This window comes from Mirounga leonina, unplaced genomic scaffold (assembly GCF_011800145.1).
Source record: "Mirounga leonina isolate KUSES-001 unplaced genomic scaffold, KU_Mleo_1.0 Mir_376, whole genome shotgun sequence".
Lineage (NCBI taxonomy): Eukaryota > Metazoa > Chordata > Mammalia > Carnivora > Phocidae > Mirounga > Mirounga leonina.
The window spans coordinates 4,651,425-4,676,943 of NW_023270718.1; the positions used below are offsets into that span (position 1 = coordinate 4,651,425).

A 25,519-nucleotide genomic window follows, 5' to 3' on the forward strand; every position below is an offset into this window, starting at 1 on the left:
GGGGCGCCTGGCCGGCTCAGTCAGTAGAGCATGGGACCCTTTATCTCGGGGTCGCAAGTTCACGCCCCATGTTGAGCGTAGAGCTTATGTTGAAAAAAAAAATTGTTTTTAATGAATTAATGAATAAATGCTCTGCTCCCTGCCTGTCCACCCATCCATTACGTGGTTGACAGTTTATGTGTGACCTTTAATTTCATACGTGTTTTTCTTTCTTCTTTTTTTTTTTTTTTAAAGATTTTATTTATTTATTTGACAGAGACAGAGACAGCGAGAGCAGGAACACAAGCAGGGGGAGAGGGAGAGGGAGAAGCAGGCTTCCCGCTGAGCAGGGAGCCCGATGCGGGGCTCGATCCCAGGACCCTGGGATCATGACCTGAGCCGAAGGCAGTCGCTTCACCAACTGAGCCACCCAGGCGCCCTTCATACGTGTTTTTCTAACGCTTGAATATGACTCTATTCATCACTCTGTTGCCTTCACCTCGCCGCTGGCAGGGTGAGCTCCTTGACCCTACCCAGATGGTCCAGTTGATCCCTCTAGCCTTTTTTTTTTTTTTTTTTAATTTTATTTATTTATTTGACAGAGAGAGAGAGAGAGCACAAGCAGGGGGGGAATGGGAGAGAGAGAAGCAGGCTTCCCGCTGAGCAGGGAGCCCGATGCAGGGCTCGATCCCAGGATCCTGGGATCATGACCTGAGCCGAAGGCAGACGCTTAACAACTGAGCCACCCAGGCGCCCCCCCACTCTAGGTTTATCTTTCACATTCCCCGCCTCTCCCAACCTGGGTTCCAGACTCTGACTTCTTTTCTTTTTTTAAGTAAGCTCTATCTGGGGCTGGAACTCAGGACCCTGGAGGTTCGAGGGGAAAATCTGTTTCGTTGTTTTCCCAGCTTCTGGAGGCACCCGCATTCCCAGGCTAACGGCCCCTTCCTCCAGCTTCAAAACCAGCAGCACAGCATTTTCAAATCCCCCACTCTCCTTTGTTGAACCATCTGCTCGGATTGAGTTTCCTGCTTTCCTCCCCTAAGGACTTTTGTAATTGCAACGAGCCCACCACAAAATCCAGGATAATCTCTCCATCTCAAGAGCCTTAGCAATCATATCTGCAAAGTCCCTTTTACCATGTAAGGTTGCATAGTCACGAGTTCTGGTGATTAGAGCGTGGACGTCTGGGGGGGGGCCTTACTGTGCCTACCACAGCTTGTGTCTTTTTTGCTCACTAGAGGGTGGCAGGGAGCGGAGTGAGGTTCCTCTCTGGGCGTCCAGCATCACCCAGTACATGACCAAGTCAAAAGTAAAAATGTTCGCTCAGTGAATATGCAAGTCATGCCAATGGTGGGCGCTGAAACCAGAAGCTGCCCAAATTAGATCTTTGTTGTCCCTGCTGCTCCTGCTGAAAACCCTTCCGTGTCTTCTCCAAACCCTTCATGACTCCCCTCCCCTGCCTGCCTCCCCAGCCCCATCTTCCATCCTACTGGCCCACCATCTTTTTCCTTCAACCATGCTGGCCTGTTTTCAGTTCTTAGAACATAACTAAGCACTGAGAGCTGATATGAGGGCAGAGAAAGTGTCTGTCTCATTTCTGATGTGTCCTCAGGACCTAGAACAAATTAGATGCTCAATAAATATCTGTGTTCTGTCGGGGAGGACTATCTGTGGAATGAGCCTGGAGGCTCTTTCTGGAATTCCTGGCTAGGAGCTGGCTGCACAGGGTCTTCCCCTCTTGCCATGATTTCAGCGTCCTCCAAGGTCTGCACATGATGTTTCCTGCAAGTCCTGGAGAAAGTGCTGGTGCCCAAGCTCAGACTGGATTTGCCACACTTCCAACAACAACACTGTTTTGCTTGTCTCCATAAAGAGAGTAAGAGCTAAGAAGCGGGTGTCTTTCTCAGGTTACAGACCCCCAGTGTGGCCACCTGAGCCCAGCCAAGCAGCCCTTGCCAGCAGACGTCAAGAGAGTGGGCTCCTGTATATTCACTGATGCTCTGCTTCTACACTCTACATCATTTTACGCCCTCTGTTAATCCCTTGGCTCTCACTCCAGGTCCCAGAAATGCTATCAGGTGCTTAACGCTGGTGATCCACCTCTAGTTCAGTGTCAGACCTTCTGCACACAGGATTCTCGTCCCAGGTCAGTGATTTTCCTGACTTGATTATGAATTAAACACAGCCATCACAGTTCAGTGTGTATACTATATCCCGGTGATGTCACTTGAGTGGTTTGGGTTTTTTTTTTTTCCCACTGAAGTTTAAGTTTTTGAGATTCCATGTATAAAGAGTGTGGAATTAGTTCATCCATTTTCCTTGCTATGTGGTATCCTATTGCTAGAATTTGCCACTGTTGGCTCACGAGTTTTTCTACTGATGGCTCTTCCCGATTTTGAGCTATCACAGCCAAAGTTGCAATAAATGTCCTTACATATGTCCTCCCAGGCACACATTTGAGAGTTTCTCAAGGGTATGTATCTTCTACCCACAATAGAAATCGCTGGATCATGAGACACCCTCCTTTTTTACTTTACCGGATATTGCAAAATGATTTCTCTGGGTACACGAACTCACTGCCAACAATTTTAAGTCATCACATTTCATCCTGAAACTGTTTAAGAACTTACAAAAATAGTACAGAGAGGTCCTTTGTACCCTACGCCTAGCTTGCCCCCCCACACACCCGCCAGCCCACCCTGTGATGATATCTTAGGTAAATATAGTGCATTGTCAAAACCAGGAACTAACATCACTACATTCTTTAATCTGGTACAGACCTGATTTGGATTTCACCAGCATTTACTCAGATTTTCATGCACCTTAAAAATTTCTAGTATACAGTTCTGTGAGACTTTATCCAATGTGAAGATTTGAGTATCCATCGCCACATTCAGGATACAGAACTGTTTCAACCATCCACGGAAACTCGTGCCTGTTACCCCATTAAGGGTAACAGCACTCTTCCAAACCTTAACTCCTGCACACCGCTGGTCTGCTCTTTATCACTACTCTTACCAGGCAGAGAACCTGCTACTTGCCATTGGAAAATCAATACTCGGTAGACAAATGATGGTGGGAAAGGGAAAGTTGCTTTTTTCAGGAAGGTGGCAACCTGGGAAGATGGTGAACTAATGTTTCAAAGACTTTCTTCCCCATCTTTTTTTCTTTTTCTTCACAGCAGTGATATTGTGTCCTCATCGCAACCCCTTAATATTTTTATTCAGCAGTTTGTGTGAACCTGGAAGCTCTGTGAGTGAAACTCAGGCCTTCTTTAAAAAAGATTTTGGGCGCCTGGGTGGCTCAGTCGTTAAGCGTCTGCCTTCGGCTCAGGTCATGATCCCAGGGTCCTGGGATGGAGCCCCGCATCGGGCTCCCTGCTCTGCGGGGAGCCTGCTTCTCCCTCTCCCACTCCCCCTGCTGTGTTCCCTCTCTCGCTGTGTCTCTGTCAAATAAAGAAATAAAATCTTTTTTAAAAAAAGATTTTATTTATTTGAGAGAGTACACAAGCAAGGGGTAGGGGCAGAGGGAGAGGGAGAAGCGGGCTCCCTGCTGCCCCAATGCTGGGCTGGATCCCAGGACTCTGAGATCATGACCTGAGTGAAAGGCAGCCATTTAGCCAACTGAGCCACCCAGGTGCCCCTGAAACTCAGATCTTAACTGAACATCTACAAGGGAAGAGAAGTGCACAGATTTGCTGTGGGTAAAGTTGGCCAGCCCTTTGCCAATTGACTTAGAGGAACAATCATTTGCTATATTTTACATCATAGGCTCTGGAGCTCAGTTAATCCTCTTAAACAGGTAGATGCCATTGCGACCTCGGTTTTCCAGAATAGGAAGGTGAGGGAGGCTCTGACAAGGAAACCCTTTGTGCAAAGCAATACAGCCAGGCAGTGGCAAGGAGGGGCTGGGAACCAGTCAGCCTGGCACCAGCACTTTTAAGAAGCAGAACAGCCTGGTTTCTAAAACCATGCTCTTTGGAAGCAGCCAGTTTGCAAGTCTTCACGTCCTGGCTGTGAGACTTTCAAAAAACGACCATGGCTCTCTGGGATGGTTTCTCCCTCTGTAAACAGGGAGCAAGAGAAACCTAATTTGCAGATCTGTGGTGAGAAATTAGAAATGAGGAAAGTCAAGCACGGAGCTGGGGGCCTGGCCACGACAGGCGTTCTAGAAATATTCGTAATTATGATGTTTGCTATTACTATTTTGTCCCTCCCTCTGGACAATTCCTAAGGGTGCGCGGCTTTCGGAGCAAAAGAGTTGGGGGAAGGAGGAAGGGGGCCAGCTCCGAAGGTGACAAGAAAGCAAGCCTCCCCATCCTCTCCTGGGCGGCCTGGCGAGCTACTGGGTAGAGCACGCAACTCTTTTTTTCTTTTTTTTTTTTTTGACAGATAGAGACACAGCGAGATAGGGAACACAAGCAGGGGGAGTGGTAGAGAGAGAAGCAGGTTTCCCGCCGAGCAGGGAGCCCGATGCGGGGCTCGATCGCAGGACCCTGAGATCATGACCTGAGCCAAAGGCAGACGCTTAACGACTGAGCCACCCAGGCGCCCCAGGGCATGCAACTCTTAAGGTCCGGTGGGGACTTCAACCCCTCCGTTGGGCTTAGAGATTCAAAAGGGGTGGGGAAAAAAGTCACGTGGTTAGAAGTCGCCATTAGCGCCGAATGAAGTCTTTCTGGTCCCCCCCCCCAAAAAAAGCGGAGCCAATGGTGCGCCCTTCCAATGGGGATGCTAGATTTATTTATTTATTTTTATTTTTATTTTTTTTAAAGATTTTATTTATTTTTTTGACAGAGAGAGAGAGCACAAGCAGGGTGAGTGGCAGGCAGAGGCAGAGCGAGAAGCAGGCTTCCCGCCGAGCAGGGAGCCCGATGCGGGACTCGATCCCGGGACCCTGGGATCATGACCTGAGCCGAAAGCAGTCACTTAACCGACTGAGCCACCCAGGCGCCCCGGGATGCTAGATTTAAATAACCTCCTTTGCATTGGGACTGAACTGAAGGGACGCGCAGGCCTACTGGCCAATGAGAAGTGGCGTAGCTGCAATGGGGGCGGAGAAATGACCACGCCCCCGGCTGGGCGGGGCTTCAGGTCTTTAATTTCCAGGCGCAGGTGGCAAGACTTTGGGATCCCAGGTTTTGGCGATGGCGCTTCGCTGGGGCATCGTGTCAGTCGGCCTTATCTCCAGCGACTTCACGGCCGTGCTGCGAACGCTGCCTCGCTCCGAGCACCAGGTCCACCCTCCCTCCGGAATCCTGTGGAAGAGCAGGCCGGGGAGCCGGGACTCCTGGGTCTGAGGGAGGAGGGAGCCAGGGTTCCCTTACTCCTTTCTCCACACTTCTGTCCTGTGAACTCGGGTTTCGTCAAGTTTGGGAGGGTTTTGTTCTGAACTACTTCGAAGAGAAGACATTGAGGTATTAGGGGATTTAATAATCGCTTGCCCCAGATCTCTCTTTTTCAGGACCCGTGTCGGGCCCCCGACACGCCCTCCCCCAGGACCCCTTCCCTTCGCCTCCGTCCTGGGGGACATAATTTTTGTTATCCTGGGGCTTTCTCCATCAACGTCCCTCCCATCCACCTGCCCCAGCCGCGCAAGTCTGACCCTAGCGTCCCTCCAGGTTGTGGCGGTAGCCGGGTGAAGGAGTTTGCGAGGAAACATGACATCCCCAAGGCCTATGGGTCCTATGAGGAGCTGGCCAAAGACCCGAATGTGGGTGAGTGGCAAGGGCAGCCGAGGCCACCGCGGCGCTGCCTCTAGCCTGCTCCGTAGGATAAACAAGGCTCCGCGGGATGGTCCAATCCCTGTGTGCTTCTGGAAGGATCGGCGGCTGGCAATCAGAACTGTAGGAACGGCTTTGGTCTGGGATTCACAGTCTGGTATGAAATTGCGTTTAGAAACCAGGCCTCGGCGGTTTGGGAGGGGCCTGAATTTGTAAGTGAGCCCGTTTAGGTTTTGTGTTTTTTTAAGATTTTTATTTATTTATTTATTCATTTATTTGAGAGAGAGAGAGCACGGGAGCACAAGCAGCGGGAGCTGCAGAGAGAAGGAGAAACAGGCTCCCCACGACTGTCCTTGGTCGGTGGGACCTGAGTTCCTAGGATGCTGGGGGCGGGGCCTCTAAGTTGTGGGCGGGTCCCGGAGGGCGGGGCTGGGGTGGGCGGGGCTGCTGATCGCTCGACCTCCTACCTTCCAATCTAGAGGTGGCCTACATTGGCACCCAGCACCCCCAGCACAAGGCCGCAGTGTTGCTATGCCTGGCAGCGGGCAAGGCCGTCCTGTGCGAGAAGCCCATGGGCGTGAACGCTGCGGAAGTTCGCGAAATGGTTGCGGAAGCCCGATCCCGAGGCCTCTTTCTTATGGAGGTGAGGGTGGAGGGGACCCACCGACCTCCAACGTAGCGCTTCTTGCCATGACTAAACATGGTTGCCAGTGGACTTTTTTTTTGGAGGAACACAACAGAAGGGTTTGTCAAGAACAAAGATGGCCACAGAGTGAACTGGGTGGGGTTGGTGTGTTTTCCAGGATGTAGTTGAAATCCGCTAGCAACATCGAGTGAGAGGCATTGTTTAGCAAACATGACCGCCTGAAAGATACTTTGTCAGCTTTTCAGAGTGAAAGTGGCACAGAGGTGGCGCCTGGGTGGCTCAGTCGTTAAGCGTCTGCCTTCGGCTCAGGTCATGGTCCCGGGGTCCTGGGATCGAGCCCCGCATCGGGCTCCCTGCTCTGCGGGAAGCCTGCTTCTCCCTCTCCCTCTGCCTGCTTGTGTTCCCTCTCTTGCTGTGTCTCTCTCTGTCAAATAAATAAATAAAATCTTTAAAAAAAAAAAAAAAGAAAGAAAGTGGCACAGAATAGCAATAGGCAGAGTTTGGGTGGATTTCCAAGGATAGTGGTCAAAAGGACCAGGGCAATTCTCAAGGTCATCCTGCCTTTGCTTTTCCCCTTATCAGACATGGCTACATATAGGGGAACTCTGACAGTTGGCAGAGTGCCAGTAATTAAAATTGCTGCCCGGGCGCCTGCGTGGCTCAGTCGTTAAGCGTCCGCCTTCAGCTCAGGTCATGATCCCAGGGTCCTGGGATCGAGCCCCGCATCGGGCTCCCTGCTCTGCGGGAAGCCTGCTTCTCCCTCTCCCACTCCCTCTGCTTTTGTTCCCTCTCTTGCTGTGTCTCTCTCTGTTCATAAATAAATTCTTTTTAAAAAATAAATAAAAATAAAAACAAAATGGCTGCCAAATGACCTCTAGAAGCTATTTTCACATTAAGGAGTATTGTGGTTCTTAAGTGCTACCTTGCTGTAGGTTCTGCCAGTAGTTCAACAGCTGCCTCTTACTTCCCCACGTCCTAGCTGGCTGTCCCGTGCCCAGTATTGCTCCCAGGCTGCAAAGTTCTCTGTGCCCAAGGAGGAGATCGTCAAGATTTACTATGGTTACTCAGTGCTTCTGGTTCCCACTGTGCTTCGGCGGTGCCAAGGTTCTGAATTTATTGCTTCCTTGTTTTTTATTGGCCCCCGTTGTGTTCCAGATCCAACCCTAGGAACTGGGGATTCATAATGGGTAAGACACAGGCTCAGTCTTCAACGAGCTCAAGGTCTGCTACAGTCACAGAAATGGGCTATCACAATGCCCAGCTGCACAAACTTTCATGGATATAGTACTGGGCAGTTGACAGAACACAGAGGCATCAGCCCAGTGTGAGGGATAGTCAAGGAAGTTTCCCACAGGTAGGGACTGAGCTGAGCCTTAAAGGGAAAGTACATTGCACAGGTAAATGGGCCCGAGGGGGAAAGCAGAATTAAGATCGTTTGTTTTTTTTAAGATTTTATTTATTCATTTGAGACACAGAGATACAGAGAGAGAGAAAGCATGAGCAGGGAGAGAGGCAGAGGGAGAGGGAGAAGCAGGCTCCTCGCTGAGCCAGGAGCCCGATGTGGGGCTCGATCCCAGGAACCTGGGATCATGACCTTAGCTGAAGGCAGACGCTTAACCATCTGAGCCACCCAAGTGCCCCCAGAGTTAAGACTTAAAGAAAACAAGACCGGGCAGATCTCATGTATTTAGTGTGAACTTGACCTTGGACAGGCTTTAGAGTCAGAGGACCCTAGACTCCATCTCACCAGTTCCAAGCTCTGTGATCTTGGACAAGTAATTTGAGACAGGGTCAACTCTAGGAGAAGGAAAGTTGCCTCTGGGGCCACGTGGAGGGTGGTCTGGAGTGGGGAGACCGCAGGTATTAGTTTGCCAGGGATGCCATAACAAAGTACCACCACAGACTGGGTGACTTAAACAACAGAGATTTATTTTCTCCTACTTCTGGAAGCTAGAAGTCTGCGATCAAGGTGTCAGCAGTGCTGGTTTCTCCTAAGGCCTCCCTCCTTGGCTCCTTCCTCTGTGTCACTGTCCTCATCTCTTCCTGTTGGATTAGGGCCCGCTATAATGACTTCATTTTAACCTAACTACCTCTTTAAAAACCCCATCTCCACACTGGGAGGTGTGGAGGGGGGCGGAATGGGCGGTTAGGACCTCAACCTGAATTTGGTGGAAACACAATTGAGCCCATAACATTGGGAGACTGGGGGAATGGTCCAGAGAAGAAAGGACTAAGGCCAGAGTTGGGGCCATGGGAATGGAGAGGAGAGGAGAGGGCAGAGGGACTCAGGGGCAGGACACAACCTGGGGACTGAGCAGGGCTGGGGAAGGGAGGGGGAGGGCTCCTGTGTGGAGAGTGGAGAGCAACAGTACTCCCTCCCCAGAAGGGAGAGGAAGTGATTGGTTAACTCCTGGGTCCTGACGTCTTTCTTTCCTTTTCCACTGTCCTTCTTTCTCCCCTCTGTGGTGTGCAGGCCATCTGGACCTGCTTCTTTCTTGCTGTACAGGCTCTGAGGTCGGCTGTGTCTCAGGGAATTCTGGGGGATCTCCGGGTGGCTCGGGCAGAATTTGGGAAGGACCTCACCCACGTACCCCGGGCCGTAGACAGAGCCCAGGCTGGTGGTGCCCTGCTGGACATTGGCATCTACTGCATCCAGTTCATCTCTATGGTCTTTGGTGGGCAGAAGCCAGAAAAGATTTCAGCCGTGGGAAGACTCCATGAAACAGGTATTGTCTATCCTGGACTATATGATGATGGTAAGAGTGATCCTCCCTCGGGGCGCCTGGGTGGCTCAGTTGGTTGGGCGACTGCCTTCGGCTCAGGTCATGATCCTGGAGACCCGGGATCGAGTCCCACATCAGGCTCCCTGCTCGGCGGGGAGTCTGCTTCTCCCTCTGACCCTCCCCCCTCTCATGCTCTCTCTCTCATTCTCTCTCTCTCAAATAAATAAATAAAATCTTTAAAAAAAAAAAAAAAAGAGTGATCCTCCCTCACTGGGAGCCCTGAGCTGGGGATAAGTCTCCTAGCCCATGAGAATCAGGTTAGACAGCTGTAGGAACTTCCTGCCTGAAGTCAGAGAGGATCAGAGTTGAGAGTGTGGGCAGGCTCTGTCCTGGGAGTTGCTGTGTGATTTTAGCCAAGGGACTCAACATCTCTGAGTCTTAGTTACTGGTAAAATGTTAATAACAGGGTTGTCATAGAGGCACGTGGCTGGCTTAGTCAGTAGAGCCTGTGACTCTTGATCTCGGGGTTGTGAGTTTGAGCCCCACATTGGGAATAGAGAGAGAGAAAGAAAGAAAGGGGTACTGGAGTTGTCATAAAGAGCTAATGAAGTCACCTTTTTTTTTTTTTTCATCTGGCTAGTTTGGCCTCATTCACACTGTGGGCTAAGTTTTAGGTGCAGCAAAAAGCAGGCCCTAGGGTGCAAGCATTTTTCAAACTTTTGCCTCTACCTTGTTTGCTACTGTTTTAAAGCCAGCTCAGATTTCAGAGGTGGGTCCTCTTGATGGAAGGAGCTGCAAAGACATATTGCCAAGGGTTGCTCACAGCGGGATGAGAGGAATTCCCGTGGCCATCTCTGCAAATGGCCCCACAGAAGGCAATGAATCACCAGGAAAATATACCCGGGTGGATGTCACACTTTAGAAAATCTTCTCAGTCTAACATCTGGCCAACTTTTAGGCTAAACAGTAACTCCAAAAACAGATTTTCTTTATCAAGTGCTTCCTCTGCGTTAGGGTTATTAGAGGGATGATTCCCCTGAGCTAGATATATTGTAGATGAGGAAACTGGGGGAGAGAGTGACTTATCCAGGCTCACAGAGCAGATCCAGGATAAGAACTTGGGGCACCTGGGCCCATGTTCTCAGAGTCATGGGATAGAGCCCTGCATCAGGTTCTCTCTCTCCGTCTCCCTCTGCCTCTCTAGCTCATGCCCTCTCTCTCTTTCTCTCCCCCCTCCTTCTCTCTGAAATTAATCTTTTTTTTTAAAGATTTTATTTATTTATTTGAGAGAGAGAATGAGAGAGAGAGCACATGAGAGGGGGGAGGGTCAGAGGGAGAAGCAGACTCCCTGCCGAGCAGGGAGCCCGATGCAGGACTCGATCCCGGGACTCCAGGATCATGACCTGAGCCGAAGGCAGTCGCTTAACCAACTGAGCCACCCAGGCGCCCCTGAAATAAATTAATCTTTAAAAAAAAAAAAGGGAACTCGGGCTTATCTGAAAGCAAAAGAATTAGGTGGGTAGGTTCTTCCATCAAGGGCACGCACGATGTGTTCCAGAACCAGGCTAGTACTTTACATGCTATATTTAACTTAATGTTTAACTAATGCTTATATAGCCTTTATTATCATCTAAATAGCCTTCCAAGTGCTTTGTGCATTTTACATCACTAGGTGTAATCCTGTAACAATGTATGAGACAGGTTCTATTATCCCCATTTTAGAGCTGAGGAAACTGATTCTCACAAACCAATGCAACAGGTTAAAGAGGGATGAAACGGAGGCTCTGAGAGGTTAAGTCTCTTTCTCTCTCTCTCTCTCTCTTTTTAAAGATTTATTTATTTGAGAGAGAATGAGAGAGAGAGCTCATGAGTGGGGGGAAGGGGAGAGGGAGAGAATCTTCAAGCAGATGCCCCACTGAGCGCAGAACTCTATGCGGGGCTCAAAGCCTCGACCCTGAGATCACGACCTGAGCCAAAATCGAGTCAGACTCTTAACCAACTGAGCTCCCCAGGTACCCCTACACGTGTGTTCTGTTTTGTTTTTTTAAAGATTTTATTTATTTATTTGACAGAGAGAGACACAGCGAGAGAGGGAACACAAGCAGGGCGAGGTGGGAGAGGGAGAAGCAGGCCTCCCGCTGAGCAGGGAGCCCGATGCAGGGCTCGATCCCAGGACCCTGGGATCATGACCTGAGCCGAAGGCGGACACTTAACCGGCTGAGCCGCCCAGGCGCCCCATGCACACGTGTTTTTAGTGCTTCATTCTTTTTTCACTGCTGTGTTAGAGACGAGATCTCTTGCCCAACGTTCCATAGGCAGGATTTGAGACCAGGCGGTCTCCTGTCCTGTGCCTTCCCCAGGTGTGGATGACACTGTCACCATGCTCCTCCAGTACCCAGGAGAGATCCACGCCAGCTTCACCTGCAGCATCTCTGCTCAGCTCTCCAATATGGCCTTTGTGAGCGGTACCAAGGGCATGGCCCAGGTGGGGCACGACTGGCCAAGCTGGGAACCGTGGCCCCTCACAACAGGAGTGGACCAGTTGTGGTTGTTGGAGCTGGCTATGGGCTGAAGCAGCCTTTCCCCCCAGCATTGCTAAGGAATCCATCATCAACCACCAGGACAAGGGATGGGTTTGGACCTCCAGGCTCCTTCCTGAGGGTGAACTTCCTGGTCTGTCAAAAATCCTTAGGCCTGGGGAGAAACCGGTTCTTATGAACCATTCCTAGGGGGCAGCTGTGGCCTTTGGAATTGCTTCCAGGACTGGATCCAGGCATTACCAAAGAGCGGCTTCATTGGGCTTCATGGAGCCCTGTTGCTAGAAAGAAATCCTGTTCTTAGCAGAAGAATTTGGACCTTGCCCCAGGCTTGAACTGCAGAATTTGCACCTTGCCTGGGCACATCTCTATTTCCAGTTTGGCCTAGACTTGGGTATGGGAATATTGTAGGCTTCCCAGGGCTCTGGGGCCAAAAAAAGAATCAAGTCTCCAACTAGGTAAGAAGGTACTGGATTGTCTAAGTCTCCTCCTTGCAAGGGAGATTCACACACATGTGAAGATAAGCTGTCCTCATGAGGTCTAAGCATCAGGTTAGAGAGGGGTTTGCCCCTGGGGAGATGGACAAGCTTCTATTGTGACCGTCCTGCTGCTGAGAAGCGAATCCTCAGCAATGGGGGTGAGGGGGGCAAGTCTTCCTACCAGCCCCTAGCTGCCAGGTGTGAGACGGAGGCCCCCAAATATCATTAGGCTGGAGCCCCCAGTAGCCACCTCTTCTCTCCCCGCAGATCCTCAATCCCTTCTGGTGCCCAACAGAGCTGGTGGTGAAGGGAGAGCATGAGGAGTTCCCGCTGCCCCCAACCCCAAGCAAGGAATTCAATTTTACAAATGGAGCAGGCACGGTTTATGAGGCCAAGCATGTCCGGGAGTGCCTGCGAAAGGGTAAGGATGTGGAGGATGGGTGAGAGAGTGGCAGGGTGGAGGGGCAAACCTGGTAGTGGAGGTGGACCACTCCCCAACCCTCAGCCACTCTAAGTAGCTGTCTAGAACTACAATTCCCAGGACCGCCTGGGGCATCCATCTGCCTGAACCATGCATTACTCTCCCTCTTGGGATTCTGGGAATGGTAGTTCTTTTGATCTTGGAGGTGTGAGTAGGAGGGGTCCCTAACTGTACTCTCCCCAGGCCTGAAGGAAAGTCCTGTGATACCCCTGGTGGAAACTGAACTCCTGGCTGACATCCTTGAAGAAGTAAGGAAGGCCATCGGAGTCACCTTCCCCCAAGACAAACGCTGATGCATGCCGTGAATAAAGACATGGTTCCCACAGAGATCTTGGCAATGGTGGTTCGGTGGGAGCTGGAGCAAAGAAGTCACCAAAGGGGTCACCAGAGAATAAATTTGGTAGAAGGATGTGGGGAGGGGGAGGAAGGCAGGGTCAGGACCACATTTCTCACAAGTTCTTGGAGCAGACACCTATGGGCAGATCCTTGATTTGCCTACCATACCCTGTGTGACCCTGGGCAAGGAACTGCATGTGGGTAGGAGGTGTGTCCCTAACTGCACTCTCCTGCAGCCTCTCCCTGCCCCTGTTTCCTCATCAGCAGAGGAGAGACAGTACTAACCACCCTCTGGTGAGGATTAAATGAGATGGTATATGAACAGCCTCCGGTGCACGGTACATTCTCAACAAATGTTAACTGATGGCCCTTCACTTTGAGGTCAGGCCTTTCCCAAACTGGTCTCTAGAAGCTCCAGGCCTCCATTATGGTACCAAAGTCATTTCAACTGGAAAGAAGGGATTTGTCTTCAGTTTCTTTCTTTTTGTTATTTTTTTAAGATTTTATTTATTTATTTGAGAGAGAGAGAGGCCGGCTCCCCACTGAGCAGGGAGCCCAACATGGGGCTTGAATCCCAGGACCCCAGGATCATGACCTGAGCCGAAGGCAGATGCTTAACTAACTGAGCCACCCAGGCAGCCCTTGCCTTTGCTTTCTTTTTTTTTTAAGATTTTATTTATTTATCTGAGAGAGAGAGAGAGTGAGAGAGAGAGCCCAAGAGGGGGTAGGGTCAGAGGGAGAAGCAGACTCCCTGCTGAGCAGGGAGCCCTACGTGGGACTCGATCCCGGGACTCCGGGATCATGACCTGAGCCAAAGGCAGTCACTTAACCAACTGAGCCACCCAGGCACCCTTGCCTTCAGTTTCAATGGCCTTATTGGCAAAGCCTGGGTCATATGCCCCTCTGTGTGGCAGGTTTAGGATGTCCGTCCCACTAAACTTAATAAATTACAAGCAGTTGGAGGGGGGCTATATGTGGGTGGTTGGCCAGCCAATTAGGGTTAGCTCTGTGCTGCAAGCAAGGTCTAACTTTCATATTTTTCTGTAATAGTTTGTGTAGGTTAGGTTATGCTGCAGTAACAAACAGCCCTCAAATCTCAACCTAGCATAACAGGTTTACGTTTCACTGGAGTTATGTATTAGCTGAGATCTATATACCTGGTATCTAGGCTGACAGAGCCACTAAAATCTGGAGTCCTGCCAATCACCGTGGCCAAGGGAAGAAAGCTTTGGAGGCTCTGGTACCAAAACTTAAATGCCCTAGCCCATAAACAACATACATAATCTCTTGTAATTCATTCGCAAAAACTAGCCACACAACCTTGATGAGCCAGAGAGAGAGTCCAGGAAGTCCAATTCTACCAGGTTCTAGAAGATAGAGAGGATACATTGGGTTTACACTAATAATTCTCACTTTGAGCAAATGAGACAGACTAGACATCAGTCAAATGAGTTTTCTATTATTTTCTATTCCAAGTGCCATTATATATCATTAAGCTATCACTACACTGGTCTCAGTCCTCTGCTTGCTTGGTTTCCATCTTTTGTGTGGCAAACATGGCTAATGTCTCTGTAATCATTCACTTACGATCCGAAAGTTTTCACTGGATGTACGGCTGCCCAGCTAAAGACTACATTTCCCAGGCCCCCTTGCAACTAGGTTCTGGCCAATGGGAGGTATGCAGCATCTGAGTTATGGCTTTTTTTAGGCAAAGAGGATGGTCTCCCTTTCAACCTCTCCCTTCCTGGTACTGGAGTAGAGACGTGGTGTTGGGCATTGGCGTGTCCGTCTTACACCATGAGATGGAAGCCATGTTTGCAGATGGTGGAGTCACAAGCTAGAAGGATAGAAGAAAGACACGACCTTGGAGGTGGGCAGGCCCTGAGGTCTGCAGGGTGAGTTGGCAACCTGGAGACCCAGGAGAGCCAATGTTTAGTTCTAGTCTCAAGTCCAAAGGCCTGAGTACCAGGAGAGCTGATGGTGTACTTCTCATCAGAAGGCCTGCAGCTTGAGATGCAGGAAGAGCTGATGTTTCAGTGTGAGCCAGAAGGTAGGAAGAAAGCGGATGTCCCAGTTCAGAGGCAGTCGGGCAGAAAGAATTCTTTTTTACTCTGAGGAGGGTCGGCCTTTTTGTTCTATTCAGGACTTCACCTGATTGGATGGGCTCATCCGCATGAGGGAACATAGTTTGCTTTACTAAGTCACCAATGTAAATGTTGTTTTTTTTTTAAAGATTTTATTTATTTATTTGACAGAGAGAGACATAGTGAGAGCAGGAACACAAGCAGGGGGAGTGGGAGAGGGAGAAGCAGGCTTCCCGTGGAGCAGGGAGCCCGATGTGGGACTCGATCCCAGGACCCTGGGATCATGACCTGAGCTGAAGGCAGACGCTTAACGACTGAGCCACCCAGGCGCCCACCAATGTAAATGTTAAGCTCACCCAAAACACCCTCACAGAAACACCCAGAAAATGTAAGATCAGATTTCTGGATACTCTGTGGCCCAGCCAAGTTGACATAGAAAGTTAAGCACACACTCCCTGACACGGGAACTTCACTCCGTATGTTCATATCGCTTGGTATTGCATATTCTTAGACTTTACGTGAGAGGTCAATAAGCTTAATCGATGTTTAAGTCACAGTTATGTTAACTTTTCCTAAAGCAGCTGAATTGGTCTGCCACCTTACTATTTTCCAAAGATCTCTCCTGCCCCCACTCACTTCCCCCATGAAGAGTTGGAGTTCCTCTAGTTCCTCTCCTCTTAAAACTGAGTGTGCTCATGACTCAATCGTAGCCGCTGCAACATGGCCGAAGGTCAAGCCCCATGACTTGTGAGGTTGTCGGGCAAGGCAATGCAATGTCTTTCTTGTGAGCTGAAATACTCTTGAAACCTTCAGCCATGATGTCAGCAGTCCAGCTGTCCTGAAGCCACCGAGCCACAAGAAAGACTGAACCGACCCACACAGAAACCACATGGAAAGCCTAGAGACTCCACGAAGATAGCGATGCTCAATCAGCAGGTCCTGACCACTACGGACTCTACTGTTCCAGCTCCAGCTCCTGTCCAACTGAAAACACTGAGCGACCCCAAGCTGGAACTACCCAGCTAAGCCTTCCCCAATTCCATTACCCACAGGCCTGTGTAAGATAATAAGATGATTCCTGTGATTTGAAGCTGTTAAGCTCTGGGATGATTTGTTACACAGCAATAGCTAACCGGAACACCTGCTATCACAACTTTTACATCATGAGAGATGGATTCATTTTTAACATATCTAAGCAAAACTGGAACCCCCAAATCCTACCTGGTACTGGAGTAGAGACGTGGTGTTGGGCATTGGCGTGTCCGTCTTACACCATGAGATGGAAGCCATGTTTGCAGATGGTGGAGTCACAGGCTAGAAGGATAGAAGAAAGACATGAGAAATTTCCTAGGTCAGCCACCAGGGCCCACTGCTCCTGAATAACCTAGCACCCATAACATAAAGGGTTCCTCTTTTCCTGGTGTGGCAACTGGTTTCTATGGTGGCTCTCAATGACCTCTACTTCCTGGTCTTCATGTCCTTCTGTCTCCCCTCTCCTGTGGGTGTGCTGGATCTAGTGATCTGGTAAAGGCAAAAGTGATGGGATGTCCCTTCTGAGACTAAGTGATAATAGACTGACTTCAGTCCTGCTTGCACTCCTGCTTGCTCACTGTGATGCAGCCAGCTGCCAGGCTGTGAACTGCCCTATGAAGAGATCCCATGATAAAGAAGTGAGGACAGCCTGTGTCCAGCAGCCAGCAAGGAACTGAGGTCCTCAGTCCAACATATCTCAAGGAACTGAGTCTTCCCAATAACCATGTAAGCATGCTTGGAAATGGATCCTTCCCCAGTTGAAACTTTGGATGAGACCAGAACCCCAGCTGACACCTTTCTGATAGCCTTGGGAGAGAATGTGAAACAGGGGACCCAGGTAAGCCACATCCAGATTCCGCCTATAACTGATATCATGTAATATAAATCTATGACTTTAAAATATCTGTAAGTTATATTTCTCTTTGTTAGAAGAGTTTTAAAATATCAGTTTCTTTCTCTCCTCTCTGGATGTACTATAAGTAGCAGATTCTATTAGTTTCATTGTCCTTTTTTTTTTTTTTTTAAGATTTAGTATTTATTTATTTAACAGAGAGAGAACAAGCAGGGGGAGTGGCAGGAAAAGGGAGAAGGAGGCTCCCCGCTTAGCAGGGAGCCCAACGCAGAACTCAATCCCAGGACCCCAGGATCATGACCCAAGCTGAAGGCAGACACTTAACCAACTGAGCCACCCAGGCATCCCGTGTCCTTTTTTGTTTTAAGATTTTATTTATCTGAGGGGTGCCTGGGTGGCTCAGTCGTTAAGCGTCTGCCTTCGGCTCGGGTCATGATCCCAGGGTCCTGGGATCAAGCCCTGCATCAGGCTCCCTGCTCAGCGGGAAGCCTGCTTCTCCCTCTCCCACTCCCCCTGCTTGTGCTCCCTCTCTCACTGTGTCTCTGTCAAATAAATAAATAAAATCTTAAAAAAAAAAAAAAGACTTTATTTATCTGAGAGAGAGCAGGGGAGAAAAAAAGAGAGAGAGCACGGGGGGGGGTGGCAGAGGGAGAGGGAGAGGCAGATTCCCCACTGAACAGGGAGCCCCGACCCAGGGCTCAATCCAAGGACCCTGGGATCATGACTTGAGCCAAAGGCAGACACTTAACCAACTGAGTCACGCAGCCTCCCCAGCTTCACTGTCTTGTAATAATGTGTAAGACAGGGGCGTCTGGGTGGCTCAGTCAGTTAAGCAGCCAACTCTTAAGTTTCAGCTCAGGTCATGATATCAGGGTCCTGCGTGGGGCCCTGTATTGGACTCCCTGCTCAACGGGGTGTCTGCTCAAAGATTCTCCCTTTCCCTCCTCCTGCCCATGCTATTTCTCTCTCTCTCTCTAAAATAAATAAATAAATCTTTTAAAAAAATGTGTAAGAGATTTTTCATTACCAGTGAGCCATGGGAGAGCTATGAGTGGGGAGGACCATGATCAGCTCTTGTTATAGTAAGACCCTTCTAAGTCCATGTGGGGGATGGACTAGAGGGGAGGGACTGGAGTCTGGGAGGACATGGAAGAGGCAGGACCTATGAATGGGGCTGAGTAAGAAAGCCCTTGTGCAAACAACACAACTGTCAAGCTGGACACCTGAGAGCACCCATGAGAACTCCTGTGCAACTTTGGAAAGTTCAGCTCCTTCTCTGGGCCTCAGTTTCCTCATCTGTAAATAGGTCATAATTATCCTTGATGTCTTAGTTTTCTATCACTGTGAAATGAATTGCTCCCAAGCGTCACAGCTTAAAACAACAATAAATATTATCTCACACAATTTCTGAAGGTTGGAAATCTATGAGTGGCTTAGCAGAGTGCTTCTGGCTCAGGGTCTCTCGTGAGGCTGCAGTCAGGACATTGGTAGGGAGTGTTGTCATCTGAAGGCTTGACTAGAGCCCGAGCTTGTGTTTACAAAGTGGTTCACTCACAAGGCTGACGGACTTGGTTCTTCACCACGTGTGTTTCTCTGGACGATGACTGCTTGAGTGTCCTTACAACATGGTGGCTGGCTTCCTCTAAAGCAAGTGATCCAAGAGAGAGCAAAACAGAAGCTGCAGTAACTTTCACGACCTAACTTTGGAAGTCATACTCTCTCATTTATTTCTACTATATCCTATTGATCACGCTGCTCAGCCCTCTTCGGTGTGGGAGGGGACGACACAGGGGCATGAATACCTGGAGACTAAAATCGTCGGGGGACATCTTGGAGGTGGGCTTCACAGTTCCAATGTAGCATCTTTGTTACTATAAACAGTTTTGACTTCAGAACTAGCTAAGAAGTTTTCTCCCCATTACTCAACGGCTGTACTGTTTAGAGGTCTGTAGCTGCATTAAAAGCCCTTTCTTCTCTTCTCTGTAATTAAGGCAAAGGAAGGGCTAATTCATTGGGCTGGAATAACAGGCACAGATAAAGTTAGCTTCAAAGTTAATAAGAAACACTATTTCCCCCAAGGACATGCTTTCTTTCTCACAGAGAAACTTTGTTCCCTAAAATCATAAAGTGTTGAAAAATCTATCAGTAAAAATGAAACATCCCACTCTTGCCTGTAATCATTTGAAACAGAGTAGCAGCTTCAATTTCCAATCTAGGTGCAGAGCTTCACATAAAGGCTTTCTGGACCCAATACTCCACATCTAGATTCACCTTGTAGTTTCCAAGGGTACAAGACCCTGGTTCCTCTTCACAGTCTGCACCTGATGTTGACCCTGACTTCTTTGAGCCTATCATTTAGTTGTCACCTAAATTCTATCTTTCCTGCAAATCCTATAGTAACTCTACCTTTTCCTTTGTTTGTCAAAATGCTCCATGGTTTCTCTCTTGTGTGGTCTCCATCATCACAATGGGTCAATAAACTTGACTTTGTCAGACTATGTTCCTCGTGGTGTTAGGCTGATGTATTAAGACTCCTATGATCTTCTAATGCTATGGCTCTCAGGGGGAGGACCCTTGGGACCTAGATCCCTTCTCTTATATGCCCCACCCTTCATTATCTGACCCCAGCCTATTTTCTAATCTGATTTTTTTCTTCTTTTTTTTTTAAAAAGATATAATAATTTCCATGCAATAAAGTGCGCATTTCCTATGTACAGTTGCATGAATTTTCAACAGGTGTATACCCAAGTAATCATCACCTAGATCAAGATACAGCTCATTTCAGCACCCCCCCCCCCCCCACACACACAGGTGCCTGTCTCGGGGTCCTTCCCCTTTCATACCCTGCCAATCTATCAGCATAGATTAGTTTTGCCACTTTTTGAACTTTATATTCCTTCTATTTCCACAAAAACAACTCACAGACTTTAATCATCTGAAACGTCCTGCCTCAGTGAATGATAATTTTGGCCTCCGATGTTCCTTCTGCCCTGGGGAGGGCTCAAATCCTACCTGAAACTTCCGAAAATGCCGCACAAACGAATGAATGAAAGTTAGAGCTGCCAGGGCGCCTGGGTGGCTCAGTTGGTTAAGCGACTGCCTTCGGCTCAGGTCATGATCCTGGAGTCCCTGGATCGAGTCCCGCATCGGGCTCCCTGCTCGGCGGGGAGCCTGCTTCTGCCTCTGACCCTCCCCCATCTCGTGCTCTCTCTGTCTCATTCTCTCTGTCTCAAATAAATAAATAAAATCTTTAAAAAAAAAAAAAAAGTTAGAGCAGCCATGGAACGGGTGGCCGGTAAAAGGGCGCCACGACCGGTTCCTATAGGGAAGTACGGCTCGGGCGATCACGTGATAGGGGCCGAGCCCCCCCCCGCAGGAGAGGCCGGTGCGGTCACGTGACCTCACGGCCCTGCGGGGCGACAGCGGGCGGCCGCCATTTTGCGGGGCGGTCACGTGAGAGGACGCACGCTCAGTGGGCGGTCACGTGACCAGGGGCGTGCTGCGGCCGCCCGGGCGGACCCGGCGAGAGGCGGCGGCGGGAGCGGCGGTGATGGACGGGTCCGGGGAGCAACCCAGAGGCGGGGGTGAGGCGGGAGGCAGACGGGCGGGAGGAGGGCGAGCCCCCTCGCCGGCCGGCCCCACGATCCGTCCTGCCGGTCTGGGGCCGTGCGATCTCCAAGCACTCCGGGGCAGAAACTCCCGGATCGGGCGCTGCCAGCTTCCAGCCCCCTCCCTCCCCGGGGGTTCCCGGCTCTCTGGCCTCCGTGCCCCGATTCCTTCCTGTCTGGTGCTCTCGGACCGCCGAGAAGCTGGAGACCCCAGAATCCAAGCCCCCGGGGCAGGCCCGGGCTTGTCGCCGGCACCACTTCCTGGTGGGAGGGGCGGGTCTCTCATCTGTCCCCTCAGGCCAGGGGTCTGGATGTGTGAAGTGTTCTCTAAGCCGCCTCCGCCGGAAGAACGTAGGTTAGAGGCCTAAGCTCCCTGCCTTTTTCTCCATTAGGGACTCAGTTGTCCGGGCCCCTAGCCACTGTATCTACCAGGAACCCAGAAATGCAGGACCCCCTAGTGTTGTCCTCCCTCAGAGATCATGAGCCACCCTGGTTCCCTGGATCCCCTAGAACCCAAGAGTCCAGGCACCTCTTCCCTCCTTTCTCCTCTAGGGCCCACCAGCTCTGAGCAGATCATGAAGACAGGGGCCCTTTTGCTTCAGGGGTGAGTTTGAGGTGTGATTATTGCCAAGCGGATTTGAGGAGTGATGCCCCATTCTGATTCTGCACCCCCTACACTCCATTCCCACTCTAGTTTCATCCAAGATCGAGCAGGGCGAATGGGGGGAGAGACACCCGAGCTGGCCCTGGAGCAGGTGCCCCAGGATGCATCCACCAAGAAGCTCAGCGAGTGTCTCAAGCGCATCGGAGATGAACTGGACAGTAACATGGAATTACAGAGGTGTGGCCCCAGAGCCCCAGGAGTCCAGCCACTGGTCCCCTTCTCCCTCATCCCATGGGTCCAGCCCGTCCAGCCCCCACTCTGCTCAGCACTCTGGACTCTCAGCCCTTCCTTCTTTTAGAATATCGAAACCCTCCCTGAGGGAGTCATTTTCCCCACATTCCTAAGTGTCCATCTTGTCCCTTTCCCCCATGTTGGCCCTTTCTCTTTCACGTCAGCCTGGCTTGGGCCTCAGTTTCCTTGTCTTTGGTATGAGGTAGATGCCAGGGTCTCCACATTCTGCCTGATCTTTCCTCCCCAGCACTGGCTTTCCTCTTTTCCTGCAGGATGATCGCAGCCGTGGACACAGACTCCCCCCGTGAGGTCTTTTTCCGAGTGGCAGCTGACATGTTTTCCGATGGCAACTTCAACTGGGGCCGGGTTGTTGCCCTCTTCTACTTTGCCAGCAAACTGGTGCTCAAGGTGGGCGGCTGCAGGGCAGTGAGCCCAGGGAAGCGCCATTCAGACCTACGAGGACCTAGGGGTTGTGAGGTCAACCCCTGTGGCAGCCCACTCACCAAAGGGAATGGAGAGAGCTATGGGCTGGTTGTTTGCTCCTTCATTTATTCATGCGGCATTTATTGGGCCTACTATGTGCCCGACCTGTACTCGACACCCGAGATGCAGCACCAAACAGCAGGCTGGAGCCCTGCTCTCTTGGAGCTCACATTGTCCAATGGGTGCTGAGAGAAGTAAACTAGGATGATGTAATGCAAAGCGGTCGGAACAACTTCTAAGAGCGAGTGACATTAAAGCCAACGTTGCAGTGATCTATGAAGATCAGGGGGAAAGGCATCTGGTGGTGGCCACAGCAAGTGCAAAGGCCATGAGGCAGGACCAAGGCTGATGCGCTGAGGGCAGATTGCAAGGGGTCTTGTGAGGGCCCCCCACAATCGATGTTAAAGATGTTAACTTTGCCATGAATGAGAGGGGAGTGACTGGCTGGTTTTAAACAGGAGTGAGGTGACCTGATTTATAAATTTAAAGGATTGTTCTAGGAAGCAAAATGTTAATTGTATGATCTAGGCTGTAAGCATATGGCTGTTCACTATGAAATCCTTTTAACTTTAAAATATCAGGGGAACGGAAGCCTAACAATTTTGGGGGGCCATTGTGCGTAGGAAAAAAGATACGGGGCAAAAGCTGGGAAGCTGGGAGGAGGCACCTGTAGTAGTTCCGGTGAATGATGACTGACCTGGCCTCTGTTGGTAGCAGTGGAGGCAGGGAGTAGATTTCTTTTTTATTATTATTATTTTTTAAAGATTTTATTTATTTGACAGAGAGAGAGACAGCGAGAGAGGGAACACAAGCAGGGGGAGTGGGAGAGGGAGAAGCAGGCTTCCCCCTGAGCAGAGAGCCCTATGCGGGGCTCTATCCCAGGACCCTGGGATCATGACCTGAGCCGAAGGCAGCCGCTTAACTGACTGAGCCACCCAGGCGCCCCCGGGAGTAGATTTCTTAATGTCTTTGCCAGATTGAGCTGATGGGGCTTGAATGTTGGAGGTGAGGGGGACAGCAGTCAGAGTGATGGTGGGGCTGTGTAAGGTGCTGGGGACAATCGGGAGGAAAGCAGCCAGATAAATAAAGGGTGGGAAGGGGAAGTTCAGGGAGTTGGAGAGTCATGGGCATGGAGGTATGTCTGGTCCTATCTAGTCTGAAGGTCAGAAAAGCCGTCTCTGGAGAAATTGACATTAGACCTGACATGAGAGCTTTGAGGGAGGAGTAAAAATTTGCTTGCTTGAAGCATGTTTAGGTAGAAGAATCAGCATGTACAAAGGTCCTGAGGCAGGGAAAAGTTGCTGGGAATGAAGATATGGAAGAAGGTAAATGAGACACAGAAAAGAAGTGGAAAATTGGAATGCGATCAAGTCAGAGCCTTCATACAGGGCCTTGTGGGCTAAGATACGCCTTTTGGTCTTTACCACCTGGGGAGCCATGGAAAGTATGTGAGCAGGGCAGTTGACCGCGACAAGATCCAGTTTATAATTTATGAAGCTCATTCTGAGTATGAGTGGAAGGAGACTGCAGTGGGGCAGGAGGGGAGGCAGAGTTGAGAAAGGAGGCTTGGGGCCACTGTCCCCAGACAGTGGGGGACAAGGCTCAGTCCCTAAGGCCCACCCTACTCCCTGCAGGCCCTGTGTACCAAGGTGCCCGAGCTGATCAAGACCATTATGGGCTGGACACTGGACTTCCTTCGAGAGCGGCTGCTGGGCTGGATCCAGGACCAGGGTGGTTGGGTGAGGCCCCTAACCCCTCCCCCACTCCTCCGAGACCCCTGGGTCTTCCCGAGCCCACCAGTGTTGCCCTCTCTGACTCTGGATCATCAAATGGGGTCTGTAATGCATTTCCTCACATGTCTGATCAACTCCTAATTTGTCTGCTATCCTCTGACCTGTTGGTGACCCCTGACCTCCTGGTGACCTCTGACCTCTCAGTGACCTCTGACCTAACTAGTACCTTCTGTCCTTCCTGGTGCCTCCATTTCCTCTGGAGTCCCTCAAGTTTTTTGATAACCCTTTGACGCCAGCTGTTTGATATCCATTCATCTTAGGCTCTTGCCCCCACTCATGCCCTATGACCACCTCACTCCCTGATTTCCTCCTGTGCTGGCCCAAGGGCGGCTGCCCCTTGGCCCAGCTGCTGAAGTGACTGATGTCCCTGTCCACAGGACGGCCTGCTCTCATACTTTGGGACACCCACGTGGCAGACAGTGACCATCTTCGTGGCTGGAGTGCTCACTGCATCACTCACCATCTGGAAAAAGATGGGCTGAGGCCACCAGCTGCCTTGGACTGTGTCTTTTCTGCATAAATTATGGCATTTTTCCGGGAGGGGTGGGGATTGGGGGTCATGGGCATTTTTCTTACTTTTGTAATTATTGGGGCGGGGGGGCATGGGGAGGAGTGGTCTAGGGGGGCAATAAACCTCTTTCAGGCCATACTTCAGAGTCTGAATCACTGGGAGCCCACTCCTTGGCTGTCACAGGAGACCAGGCTTCAGGTGCTGACAAATCTTTTTCGAAGGAGCCTAGTGCCCTCTGGGTTAGTGAGGAGTTAGGTCTCCACTCTGCCCTCCAGGAGCATGCAGTCCTGAGGGAACTGAAGATCACTGTGTGGAAGCCTACGGTCTTGTGTTGGAGGCAGCACTGGGCAAGGCCAAGCCAAGCAGTGGAGCCTGGGGCTTTAGGGAAAGAGAACAGTGCAGCAGGCCCTGGAGAACTAGGGCTTGGAAGCTTCCACCACATGGGACCAGAGGAAGTTGCACTTACTGAGGTGGAGAATGGGGGCGGGAGGGGGGGAGGGGAGAGATGGGAGGCCTTGGGAGGACTTACTGGACCACGAGAGGGCTCTAGAGCCCTGTGGAGAAGCTACTGGAGGTCAGAAGGCTGGAATCGGGGGTTCTGAGAGGACAAGGCCTGAGCCAGTGCTGTGTGGCCTGAGGGGACAGGGCTGGACACCTGTTGCGTGGGGAGGGGCTGGCCCAGTAACTGGGTGGGACCCTCCAGGAAAGCAGGCCCTAGTGAGGATGCTGGAAAGCTGCCTTGTAGATTGGACACAGAAAAGGAAATAGAGATTAAGATCACTTGGTCATAGGGTCTGTTGTACCTTCTCTCTGGGTCTCTTCCCCCTCCTCTCTAGGTCTTTCTGTCCTCTGTCTCTCTGGACCTCTTGTTTTCCCCCATCCCATGATCTACCCCTCACCCCCAAGATCTCAGTCCTTTTTCAGATCGTTTTTGTCTCCCCACTTCCTCTCCCTCTACCAGTGAGCACTTCTGAAGAAGCCACCTCTCTGCCAGCGGGGCCTACTGGAGGCTAAAGGTCTTTAGGCTGAGGTATGAAATTTGGTGAATGAGTAACTCAGGCCCCATTGTGACTGTGTGCCTGGGGCAACTGCCCCTCCCCCAGAGACTCTCCCCGGAGACACCAAGTAGGGGGAGAGCTGACAGATAAGATAGCAGTGAGGGGAGACTGAGTCAACTGCCCAGAGAGGGGCCAGTATGACCACAGGCAGGAGACCAGGGAAAACATCAAGGCAACTAAAAAGACTGTAAGACTCGGGAGACAAAGCACACTCGCATCTTGGGAGAGTGGGCCAGACCTGGTTCCCAGCCAGGCCTAGTTCTCATGGTCCCAGCCAGTTCGCTGTCTGCCATGGA

General features: G+C 50.6%; 2 protein-coding genes across 4 annotated transcripts; both read left to right on the plus strand.

The window, feature by feature from the left end:
- Positions 1-4,932: 4,932 nt before the first annotated feature.
- On the plus strand, positions 4,933-13,368 carry DHDH (dihydrodiol dehydrogenase). The gene is made up of 7 exons (XM_034986947.1): positions 4,933-5,241; positions 5,616-5,698; positions 6,184-6,347; positions 8,824-9,076; positions 11,434-11,558; positions 12,357-12,510; positions 12,754-13,368. The coding sequence occupies exons 1-7, from the start codon at positions 5,129-5,131 to the stop codon at positions 12,861-12,863; spliced, it is 1,002 nt and encodes a 333-aa protein (XP_034842838.1). The 5' UTR covers positions 4,933-5,128; the 3' UTR covers positions 12,864-13,368.
- A 7,002-nt stretch (positions 13,369-20,370) lies between these two features.
- BAX (BCL2 associated X, apoptosis regulator) lies at positions 20,371-24,297 on the plus strand. Of its 3 annotated transcripts, XM_034986949.1 has the most exons (6): positions 20,371-20,459; positions 21,036-21,087; positions 21,178-21,324; positions 21,651-21,786; positions 23,496-23,600; positions 24,032-24,144. In XM_034986949.1, exons 1-6 carry the CDS (start codon positions 20,426-20,428, stop codon positions 24,134-24,136), a joined length of 579 nt encoding a protein of 192 aa, XP_034842840.1. In that variant the 5' UTR covers positions 20,371-20,425; the 3' UTR covers positions 24,137-24,144. The 3 variants fall into 3 exon arrangements, with proteins under 3 accessions (XP_034842840.1, XP_034842841.1, XP_034842839.1); XM_034986950.1 differs by lacking the exon at positions 21,036-21,087 and having other exon boundaries at positions 20,393-20,459; positions 24,032-24,297; XM_034986948.1 differs by lacking the exon at positions 20,371-20,459 and having other exon boundaries at positions 20,474-21,087; positions 24,032-24,297.
- The last annotated feature ends 1,222 nt before the right edge of the window (positions 24,298-25,519 follow it).